General features: G+C 39.1%; 1 protein-coding gene across 1 annotated transcript; it reads right to left on the reverse strand.

Moving 5' to 3' along the window:
* Positions 1 to 5,391: 5,391 nt before the first annotated feature.
* On the reverse strand, positions 5,392 to 6,339 carry LOC128533474 (olfactory receptor 52K1-like). Its single transcript, XM_053507745.1, has one exon. It carries the CDS (start codon positions 6,337 to 6,339, stop codon positions 5,392 to 5,394), a length of 948 nt encoding a protein of 315 aa, XP_053363720.1.
* Between the last annotated feature and the right edge of the window lie 6,605 nt (positions 6,340 to 12,944).

Raw genomic sequence — 12,944 nt, forward strand, 5'->3', positions numbered from 1 at the left:
TGTAAAGGCGGAGGACAGAAGGCTTCAAAACAATAGGATGCATATTAGCAAATGTGTGCGGAGAGGACCAACCCTCCACGTCACATACTTGCTGCAAGGGAATACCTCTTGCTAGTGCAATTGATGAGGCGATTCCCCTGGTTGAATGAGCCCTGATTCCTAGAGGCGAAGTGAGCCCACGCGCCTCATAGGAGAGGGCAATAGCTGTCCGATCCTCTTAGAGAGGTAACACCATTTAGAAAAACCATCTTAAGGGTCAGAAACCTGAGGCGCTGACTTTAGTGGTTCAACAAGGGGCACAAGCCAGAGGACAAATTTTTTCTGCAGAAACTCCAGCACCAACTTTCAAATACATTCTATTTGAGGGGAGGCAGTCGTAGTACTTAGAATAGTCTTAATTACGCTGGCTGGAAGGCCAGCTTGACTTAGAGTCAGAGAGTAGTAAAGGGGACATTTGCTGATCTTGCGAGGCAAAGAGGTCCACCTACGCTACATGAAATTTTCCCAGAATGTAAATCGCCCTGAGGGACAGGAATCTGGTGCGCTAGCTATTTAGCGGCGCGAGCACAGTCCGCCCTGGAGATTAATATATGAGACTGCCATAGTGTTGTCCACTCGCACTAGGACATGGTAGTCTCAACTGCTGGAGGAAGTGCTTTAGGGCCTGAAATACAGCCATGATTTTGAGGCAATTTATGTGCCGCGCAAAAAGATGGCCTCTCCAGCTCCCTTGGGCTGGACGGTCATTTAAGACCGCACCCCAGCCTATGAGGAAAGCGTCTGTCGTTAGCATCTGCGACGACAAGACGAACTTAGAGTGGGACTCAGAGTCAGAAACCGGGGTCTAAACCACATAGGAAGGGTACGAAGCACCTGGCGCATAGCCCTTATTGGGGATTGGCCCTAGAGTAAAATCCCCTGGTTCTTAGCCACAACTCAAATGCTCTCATGTGCAGAAGGTCCAAAGGTGTCACCGTGGATACAGCTGCCATGAGAGCTAAGATTTCTGAAAGTGATGGTCACTTTCTGGTCTAGCTTGATTTCCTTGACGGTGTTGAGAATGGATTTGACACGAGCGGGAGACAGCTGTGCCCGCTTATGCTCAAATTCCATGTGACACCCAAAAATGTTGTCCTCTAAACAGGAAAGAGCATGCTTTCATGGCATTGGATCTCAATCCTAGGAAACAAAGATTAGCTAGAACAACATGCTGATGTCGAAGCGCTAGCTACTGAGACTGGGCCAGCCAGTCATGTAATTCAATACGGATGCTCTGGAGTAGTAAGAGCCAGAACTACATCCATGTATTTTGTGTATGTGCGGGTGAAAAAGCTAGACCAAATGGAAGGACCCGATACTGGTAAGCTTCGCCCCCGAAAGCGAACCTCAGGAACCTCCTGTGTTGTGGCAATATTTCCATTGATTTATTTTTAGATAGCGGTAAAGCCCGCAAAGTCCCCTCGTTCCTCTTGCACTTTCCGGTTTTATGGAAGTGGAGACCACGCCATTGAAACGCGGAGCGTGATGTGAGAACTGAATCCTGTAGTTTCTCTGTACAGTGCTTAGTACCCAAGGAGATATACTTGGCAGTAGCTTCCACGCTGCCAGTTTCTCAGAAAGGGGCAAAGCTCAGTGGCTTGGTTAAACGGGGGGGGATGTTAGATGTTCGGTTCCTGAAACACGGCAGGAAAAACCCGAAGAACTAACATTTTTTGGAGACTGGAGTTGCCCGAAACACCAGTGGTGATGGAGCAAGTACACCAACCTCCTGGGGGTGCCAGGGAGAACACTTCATTCTTTAAAAGGAATTCTGCGTGCCTCTCCCCATTGGGGGGCCCACGGTCCTGGGCACATGAACCTCAGGGCTTCTTTGTGAAGACAATATGCCAGTCTGACCTCTTTTGAGGCGGATTGCGTGACGCACCCCAATCTTGCGAGGGGGTGCCCAGCTCAAAAACACTCTCCTTGTGTGTTTCATGCCTCGCAACAGTCAGACCGGGTCGAGACTGGGTGGCCGACAGTCCAGACTCTTGAGCAAGGCGGGGAAGGAATTTCCCGAAGGCTTGTTATATAACTTCGCCTCATGAACTTAGTGGCGACCAAGTTAACGACATCGCCAAGTAGGCCGGGAGGCGAGATGGGGCATCGAGGAGGAATACACGATCCTTCTCCTTAATGCCCCTAAGATTCAACCCCAAGTGCCTCTCCGCGGAGACAATAGCAGCCATAAAACGGCCGATAGCACAAGCCGTCTGCTTTGTTGCACGAAGAGTCTGTGGCCCGGCGTAAGTCCAATACGCCTACCTTGCAGAGCCCTGCCAGTACTCAAGTCTCTCAGCAGGTCAGCCTGGTAGGCGTGCAAAACCGCCATGATGTGCAATGCGCCAACCTGACCTGCTGCCTGAAAAGCTTTTCCCTCCAGGGAAGATAAAAAGTCTACACAGCTTGGAAGGAAGTAATAGCTTTTCAGGAAGGATGATGTCTCAGAAGAGAGATAGCCTGGAAGCGTCTCTTCTATCTTGGTGTCATCATATAACTCCGCATTCCTACCTCAATTATATTTAAATAAATAAGTTGATGGCAGGAAAACACGGGATGAATACAGCTTACTCCATGAAAGGGTTAACTCATATGGAGATTGCTAAGAAAAGGGGAGAGAGCGTCGTTGAGGCTCCGCCCCCGGCCACCCGACAGAACCTGCCTCTATGCGTCTATGTTTTTATTTATTTTGTTTTAAGTGCTTAGAGGCTATTACCATCTCCGCGGAAGCAGGAGAGGATGTTTATCCTTGCCCATTCACAAGAAGTGCAACGCGCGCTTGAGAGCGGACAGAGGGATTTCCCGATCCGATGAGAACGCGAAAGAAAGGAGTTTTAAATCCGTCTCTCACTGCTCTGCCAGATGCACGTGTTTAAGCCCCAGAAATGCGCGGCGGCTCGGAATGCGAGGAGCACTTAATCGAAGCAGTAAAGTGTAGAGATCGCCCTCCGATATGGATTATACACACGGAGGGACATCTCGTTTAAACTCTGCCATTATCGGTGAGTTAAACACTTATTAGGTGAAGACAAGAATCTGAGGAATGTTTCCGGTTCACTCCTATTTATAACCTGCAGGTGCATCCTATCAGATGACGTCACCTGACCGAGGTTATAAAAGCCAAAAATTTGGCGTGTTTGGTACACACATGCTTCACAACCGGCAACATGACATGATGTTCCCATAGCGTTTTAACGCAGCATCGAGTGTAGCCTTTGAAAGGAAACAATATTTGCCTCTCAAATGTACTTGAGTAAAGTCATGTGTACTCCCCAAAAATGATACTCAAATAAGGAACAGATCCCTCAAAATTGTACTTAAGTACTGTACTCAAGTAAATGTACTCCGTTACTGTCCGGCTCTGAGTTTAAACCCTAGTTTCACTTTACTCCTCTCATAAGATTGTACTGTGCCCTCTACAATAATTCTTAGACTTTTAATAATTTTTTAAACAATATAGGACCACAAAAAAAGAGAAAAATACAACCTTCAATTGAAGTACAATTATTTATTGGAAAAAAATCCCACAATAAGATAAAAAAAATTCTTTACACAAGTCCTGTGTGCTTAGATTACTGGCACCCCTGATGTTAATATTTTATAGAATCCCCTTTTGCCAACAAGACATGCCAAATCTATTGGGTCATTATCCTGCTGAACTTATCTTTTGTTTTTTGTTAGATGCACTTAATGTTTTTTTTGTTTTTTTTTGTGCCCCAAATAGCTCTATCTTAAGCCCCGCTTACACTGCAGGTCTCGATACCCAATTCTGATTTGCTGTCTATATCTGATTTTTTTTTTACCGTTTGTTTACACATATTTTTAACTATGAGCCATATCCAATTCAAGTGTTTACACTTGCCATACCATCTGAAACGTTGCGCATACTTAAAGGGAGGTTCTTGCACTACTAGCCAAGATGGACGCAGGCGAAATATGCTGGATGCTAGCTCTGCAATATATGCAAAGTTCGCAAAACGTCACCATGGTTTCGAAACAGAGGAGAAGGAAAAAACGCCATAATTGCAGCCTGTGCATATGCTTTCTTTACCAAATACTGATTTCTTAATGTTATTTAGCGTAAATAAGCATTAACACAAGGTGGGTGGGGGGGCTTTACCTCTTTCATGTCACCTGTTATTATTCCACATGAACTTCCACCGGAGGATGAATAACATTCATCATTAAACCATGAAGAAGTTGCCGTTTTAATGATGTACAGAACACAATGCTTCAGGAAATCCGATCTGTCTGTTTACAGGACAATCACATTAGCACATATCTGATTTATATCTGATTTATTTCCACATATGAAGGAGGCCTGAAACCGATCTCAAAATATCGGGATGCATGTTTTTTTTTCCTGTTTACATGGACTTAGAACATATTCGATATGTATCATGAAATCGGAATTGGGTCATTACAACTGACAGTGTAAACATAGCTTTAGTCTCATCTGATCACTGCCCAGTTAAAATCCGAATACCACTTAGCAAACTCCAGACATTTTTGTTTGTGACTGTAGGTGAGAAAAGGCTTTTTCCTTGCATGCCTCCAAAATAGTTTGTTGTCATGTATATAGTGTCTAATGGTTGTTATGGAGACTTTGTGACCCTAAAATGCTACTATTTGATGCTGTTTTCTATTAGTGAGCTTTAGAGATGTTTTTACTTCTCTTACCATCCTGTGCGTGGTGGCAAGATAAATGTGAGTCATTGTCCAGCCCTGTTTGAAACTGTTCCAGTCGTTTTACATTTATTAATGGTTCCTCTGACTGAAGATATGGGCAAATTTAGGCGAATTGCTATTTTCCTGTAGCCATTGCCTGACCTAGGAAGGTTGACAAACATCTGCCTTAATTGAACAGGGTGTTCTCCTGTCTTTCTCATGTTGAAGAGTGGATATAAGAAATAGGCCTCTGTGTCATGTCATATTTAAGGTAAACACGAAGTTTAAAAACTACAGTAAAAATGACAAAAATGCTAAAGTTACATTTATTTTTTTCGAAATTGTGAAATAATTATAAAACGGGTGATTTTAAAATTATTTTTTATTTACTTAACTAAAGGGTATCTAAAATTTTTGTGTGAGATTATGCTTCTGCAATAAAAAATATATTTTTCAGAATCCTAAGAACACATCTTAACCATGGGTGCCAATAATTGTGGAAGGCACTGTACTGTATATTATGATTACACTGTATATACTGTAAATATCTTTTTACATTGTCATTTCAGTTAAATCTATAAAATCAAAATGTAACTACATATAATAAATTCTATTTATTACAATGTAACCTTTGTTTTAATGGGATGTTTACTCCCATAAAGTGATGTCATATACATTATATGATTACTTTTGAAAGACCTTAAAATAGGTAATCAATTTCAGAAACTGTTCTCTTATTTCTTTAGTTCTTACACCATAAATAATTGGATTAAAACAGCTAGGAAATATCAAGTACATTGTACTCAGGAAGACACGGCTGGATGAAGAGAAGTTGTTTCTTATTCTGTATGACATAAAGGCAATTAAAGCAAAAGTCATACCAACTGTCATGACAATTATATGAGTAATGCAGGTATTAAAAGCCTTTAAGCATGTTTTACCAGCTCTCAGGACAGAAGAAAGTATAACTATGTACGATATTATAACGAATATAAAATCAGAAACCATGCTAAGAAAAATACCCAAAAGCCCTAATATATTGTTGACAGTAATATCTCCACATGCCAGCTGAACTAATGCCATGTGTTCACAAAAACAATGATCTATTTCATTTGTTGCACAAAAAGTTAATTTTCCAGCCCAAGAAACAATTACAGTAACTAACACTACATTTCTGATAACTGGAAATATAATGAATTTTTGAAAGTTGGTCATTGTCATGTATTTCTGGTAATAAAGTGGTTTGCATATAGCAAAAAAACGATCCAGAGCCATCCAAAGCAGTATCGTAGAATGAAATGAGGCAAAAAAATAAATAAAAAACATTTGCACCAAACATCCCACAAGTGAAATTGCATTCCAGTTAAATAGGAAACTTAGCAGCATATTTGGTACAAATAAAAATGGAAAAGAAAAGTCCATAACTGCCATAAGTCCAATGAGTATACACATAGGAGAGTGAAGAGCTTGCTGAGATACAATCAAGTATATAAGTGTAACATTCAACATTGAAGAAAATATAAACATAAGAAGATAGGGAATGGATAGAATAGGACCCCATTCTCCTAAATCATGAAAACCAGTGAGTCTAAATGTTGTGAATGAAATATTTTGTACAGTATCCAACATCATAAATTTCTAAGACTCTGGATATGCCACCTCCTATTTATAGTTACGAACAGTCTGACGTAGTTATAATTCTTGATGTTTTATGCATACATGCAAAATACATTGAAATATTTGTCACTATTTGCAATTGTTTGTAACATATTTTGTTATCAATACCTTGCAAGCTGTACAGTTCCTTCAGGTAATCCTAATTATCCAAAAGTAGTGCATTCCAAATATCATTTTATTTATTAAAAAAAAAAAACATTTATGATGTATCTAAAATACTTTCAATACTCTCAGAAGGATAATTTAGGAAAACAAAAAAAAAACTTTTTACATTGCTCAGTCTTTCTAGCTAAGCATTATTTAGTAAACCATTTGGTAGATAATTTTCAGGAGGTAAAATTAAACTCAAATAAATATATATATTTTTTAAACTTCAATGAATAAATGTGCCTTCTCTTATAACTGGTTAACAGGTTTACTGTTTTGCGTCTGGCCATTACAAAAACATATTAGTCTTGGTCTCTATATACTGTTCTTGAAGTCCCTTGTGGGTCTATTATTTGTTTAGAATATTGTGAGGGAACACATTTTGATAGATTAATTTGATGGATTAGCCCTTTTGCTTCATACTTATGTTAATGAGTTTTTATTATTTATTTTTTAATAAAGGGATAAACCAAGAGTTAAACCAAATGATGTTCATAGAAAGATTAAATGCAGCCAAAACAGGAACCATTACTCAGAAGAACCAGCTCCTATACCATACCCCCTCAGTATCTAAATACAGAAGGACAAATATTTAGTAAAAATCAACACGAATAAAAAAAAAAGTAAAACAACAGTTAAACCTTGAATTGTAAACATGCTCAAGTGAAAAAAAAGTATGCTAAGTATAATAAATCCTAGCATGCCAAAGCATACTCAAGTGTATTTGCAGTCAGACTAATGGCTAGTATCCTTGAGGTTTGGCAGGCAGTTCAGCTATAATAGTTTTCAAATAGGATCTGAGCCAGGAGAGGGCTGTACCCTTAATTCCTACTACATTTTCTTATCTGTGAAGAAGAATCCTACGATCAATGGTGTCAAACGCTGCACTGAGGTCGAGTAACACAAGCCTAGTTACACAACCATGATTAGAGGCCAATAGGAGGTCATTTTCTACTTTAACGAGTGCTGTTTCTGGGCTGTGATGAGGCCTAAATCCTGACTGATACAGTTCATGTATGCTATTTCTATGTAGATATGAGTATAGCTGCTCCGCTACTATCTTTTCGAGAATCATCGGGAGGTTTGATATAGGCCTGTAATTGGACAGCTGACAGGGGTCGAAGTCAGGTTTCTTAATAATCGGCCTAATAACTGCTAATTTAAAAGATTTTGGAACATGAGTGAGGAATTAATTATTCTTAAAAGGGGTTCTGTTATTACTAGTACCTATCTAGTATCTATTTTAAAAAATGTGTCGGTATAGAATCTGTTATACAAGTTGATGAATTTGCAGAAGAGATTAGTGAAATTAGTTAATTTGCTTCAAGGGGAATAAAGTATTCTAGTTTCCGATCTGACATACAGTGGGAGCCACGTCAAACAGCCGCTTGGAGCATGATAGGTCCATGACAGGACCGTGACAGGACCATGATCGATCCGTGCACGGAATGTGATCCCCCGCGATGACGTAGTTAACGATGCCCCGCCCCATAAACGCCCCCATGCGCTTTCTAAAAAGATGGTTGCAATGCTGTATAATTCCGCCAGATGGAGCATTGACTGCTTCAGTTAACTGCAGTGTCCAAGCAGCCGGTTACTATATTTGATATATATATAACATAACTTACGTCAACATAGTTTCATAAATAGATCATGTGGTAAAAAAGAGGGATAAAAAACGATTCATAAAACAGATTTAAATCCCTCAATACACAATCCATGATGCTTATGCTATTTTTAATTAATGATTAAATTAATTAATAAAACTACTTATTGCAATATTTTTCACGACATCCTTAATAATACTTGAAGACACGGTAACATCTGTAATTTATCTATACCGTTTGTTGTAGGTACGGAATACAATGCGGGCTATGTACAGTATTTTACATTACGGTGTATTTTATCTATTTCCGTTTAATACACTGGTAGATAATATTTTGCTGCAAAGTAACGCTTAAAATTTAACTTCTGCTTGGGTTTGTTTTTGTTATATTTTTTATGTTTTCGCTAATGTTTTTTTTCGCTGATAGTCAAAAATTGGCAAAACAAATCGATTAATAACGCATAATATATGAAACAAATATCTGTCCATACGGATCAGTATGTCTTTAGTCATTTAACCAGTATAACGTCTCCCATTAAAGATCTGATGGGACATTAATCACTTATCACTACGGTGAATAGATGCGGCAGCAGAGACAGATTAAATCCCCATAAACATTCACACTTGAACACAATACTAACAGAACTAAACAGTTCCAGAGGGTCAGCGCCTGTTATCAGGACAGGAATCACCTACAGGATAGTACTGTAATTTTTACTGCTTATATATTTTTTGCCATAGTTTCATTTGGTTTTACGCGATTTCATGTTTTATTTGTTTGTGTGTACGTGTGTGTGTGTGTGTGTGTGTGTGTGTGTGTGTGAGTGAGAGAGAGAGAGAGAGAGAGAGAGAGAGAGAGAGCGTGCGCGCGGGAGAGGGCTTATATTGTGATTTATTCAAGGTTACTAAAGACTGGCTTACTACTACTAATAAAATATTTCAATGTAACCCATGGGTCTTAATCACAAAATCAGCCAACGCTGTAAACAGATGACAAGACAAATTATATAGGCTACTCTGAAACGTTAATTTGAACATTAAAAAAAATATATATATATATTACGGGGCTTCTCAGTCTTTCGTTAATTTTACTACTGACTGAAAACCAATGTGGCTTATTAAAGATGCACTGTTTTATTGGACATGGCTGTTTTGTAATGTTCCGCGATATAAACACTGTCTACAGTTCGAATATACTGTGAACGTCTCAAAGTCACGTCTCTAGATCCGTCTGCAGTAATGTTATCAAGGTGTAAATTATTAACGTATCGATGTATTTCACTTGCAGACAAAATAGTCTAGTAACGAAAGTAACGAATTCGTCACTACTCCTCTCTTACGCAGCACGGCTAAAAAGATAATAAAAATGACACCAATCCTGCCATGATGCTACCCTGTCCATACACAACACTGGCTGGGGAGATGAACTCAGACTTTCCAAAACTTACTATTATTTCATGAGATGAAATTAAGCTAGGATGAAGAGGACAAAAGTGAACTCCCCTCTGTGTAATATCTAAGTAGAGTGTAACTGCAGCAGCCACAAAATGCCCCCCGTGTAACTCTGATTAGGAAAAGCTCACAGACACCAAACCTGCAGCACTTTGGTGTAATTTTTATTATCTTTTTAGCCGTGCTGCATGAGAGAAGAGTAGTGACAAATTCGTTACTTTTAATAACTTGATGTTTGATTGAATATTATATAATTTCCAAGTTTGATAGTGTCGATTTTAGAGTGCATTATACGATGCGAAAAGGAAGTAAATAAACACGTAGCAATGCAAAGAGGACAGAGCTGCGAAATATTTAAGCAATATAAATTCAACAAAGTGTGATCATAATGGTTGTTGTTGCTGCTGTTTATGTAATTGGTTCCACCGTGTTACTGAACGCAACTGTGTTCACAAAACCAAGCGTAGGGAAAGAAAAAACACTCGCTAACGTGTTTGAATGAAAAGGGGCGGCGGCTTTTCTTTGAAGATAGCGATTGCGTAATGGGCGGCAATCCGTGGCAGGGGGGTATAACACACCTCTGAACGTCCTTTGTCTTGTAAATGATTATATTCGTTCACCTTCCAATCCCCCACAGCGCACACACTGTTGCTATGTCTGTTGGGGCACTTGGTTATACACAGCACCTTAATGTATGAAACACTTACTTCCTGGTTTGTTTTATTTTAAATATTGCTTATTACCTTTTCCCGCAAAATAAACATTAAACATAAACAACATGTTATCATTGTGTAAATTAACATATTGGTGTCTTTTAATTAAGGACAAAAACAGACCCTGCGCTTGTGTTTAGGACTGATGCTGAACAGCTGTGTTCATAGGTTTAATCAACGATTTACAAGACAACAGTTAAAGCGGTTGTGGATGAGAGGTGTGTGTGTGTGCGCGCGCGCTCCTGCATTTCTCCGTTGGTTTAACACAAACATTTTGCGCACAGACAAGTAAGTCTGAAGTACCCCTCCCCCCGCCAAAAACACACACACAGAGCAATTAGCACCATGTCATAGTCAGTATTCTCCACTGAGGTTTCTTACCTTCCAAGTTTGTCTTTGCTCTTTTAATGGATTCTTAAAACCCCCCAAAACATTATACTGAGAAAAAAAATGATTATGGGTCACAATCACAAACACAAACTAGCACAGATACATATGATCAAGTGTTTAACTGTTGTTTTCATTCGTTTCTATAACCAGTAATAATAATAATTATTATTATTATCATTATTATTAGCCCAACTCTTTGACTATTTAAAACAACGTCGGGTCCCATTTTTTGCACATTGAAGTTGTTGGTTTAAGTAAATGTATTTTTAAATACACAAACAATCCCCCAACAATTAAAACACGCACACATGACTTTAAAAATAACATTTATTCTTTCAAAACTAGTCAAAAGTAAAAGTAAAAACAAATAATTTGTATAAAACAGGTGAAAACATGTTTAATTTTTGCTTAAAGGTCATTAAAATACCCGGATAACACCAGCTGCTTATCAGTCTCTATCTGGTTCTTTTATATTAAAATATCATTTTTTAAAAATATTAAAGATGGAACTGTTTAATTCTTTGTTTCCCCCCTAAAGTATCAGAGGTTTTGCAATTCTATGTTCAGAATATACAGTAGACCTGACCAAACATCATTCTAAAGCTGTTGCACTGTGACGTCATCCCTCCTACAGCTCCCTTTAACAGCTTGTTCAGGCTCCTCCAGTAGCTCCAAAAGGCCAACCGTCATCCGTCTGACCCCCCAATCCTCCAGGGCGGAGCTCTGCTTAAAGACAACAGGAGAATTTAGTGAAGACAAAGATAAATAAACTTTACAGAATATCTAGTTGTAATAAATATAAAAGATATTAGTAAACCTACACCACAGAGTGTGTAAAATACTGTTTTGGGGAATTCTGGAATGTAAATAAACTGGGATAACTTTAACCATTGAACTTTGTTAGTGTTAACCCCGGTCTGTCTGTATTATCGTCTGCATTAAAATTAAAATGCGCTTTTCATACAAATAAGTTAGGCGATATAACACTCGTATATATTAGTTCATCTCTGAAGCCAAACTATAACTACCCGAGTACTGAAGCCCCCCTCACCTCCTCCCACACACACCTCCCCCCACACAAACACACACACACCTCCCCCCCCACACTCCTTAACTGATAAACACTTCAGAGTTTTATCCAGTTCGGTAACTAAGCGCTCGCGCTACCGCGCAAAGTCACGGCCAAATTGAGAAAAATATAAACCCGGTTATGAGCGTTTAGCTCGCGAGCTCCTGTACATCTATCCTCAGCTCGTGTTCCTCATGAACTGCATCACATTATATTCACAGATATAACCTGCAGATTAACTCTTACCTAAAGAATAAATAAATGCTGAATTTATCCAGACAACACGCGGTCAGATTCTAAAGGCATTTTTATAGAGCACAAACACTCTTCATCCGGTAGTGCAGCTTTTGTAATAGGGACATTAATAGTATTTTCGAAGCTTTAGTGTCTTTTTTAGTTAAAGAGGAGTGACATTGTGAGTTTGTGACACTGACAGTAAGCTGTAATGTTAACTCCAGACTTGGTAAACAGATCATTAAGTTATCTAAAGTCACATCTGACCGCTGCTGGTGCTGCCAGTGATTTTCAAAACGGCCGGTAAAAAAAATAAACTGGAAAATAAACTGTAAACTAATCCCAAACAAATTTTATAAATAAAAACACCACTTACCGCGAATAGTCCATTAAGCCGCCATCTTCATCTCTAGTGCAGTTTGGCAGCGTCAGTTCGGTGGGGGTGGGTTGTTAAAATCACGTGATTGCAACTCAGCGCAACTAAATTGCTGGCTTGTGTTAACGGGTCCTTAAGAACGAAGCGCCATCTAGTGGTGGAACCAGGTAAATGCATAAATAGGGCTTGAATGGGCGTGTTTACTGTGAAATCTTGACACGCCTTTCTCGAAGAAAAAGGAGGGGGGATTACGGCGTGCATAAGGCAGCCGTACGCCATTCGTACGCCATTCACACTTCCGCGGCTATTTGGCGTGGCTCCATCTGTAGTTAGTTTAATATCTGCATCAATTGCATTGTCCGGTTTCAAAGCCTCAATTTTATGCCTGATAATTACAATTTTATTATTAAAAAGTTCATAAAGTCCTCACCATTCTACAATGTTGTCGTGGAGATTTCTGAAGTGGTCTTATTTCTAGTTAATTTGGCTACGGCATTAAATAAAAATTAAGGATTATTTTATTTTCTATAAGAGTGGAGAGATACGTTGATCTAGCTATACTAAGAGCTTTTC

This window comes from Clarias gariepinus, chromosome 11 (assembly GCF_024256425.1).
Source record: "Clarias gariepinus isolate MV-2021 ecotype Netherlands chromosome 11, CGAR_prim_01v2, whole genome shotgun sequence".
NCBI classification, from domain to species: Eukaryota; Metazoa; Chordata; class Actinopteri; order Siluriformes; family Clariidae; genus Clarias; species Clarias gariepinus.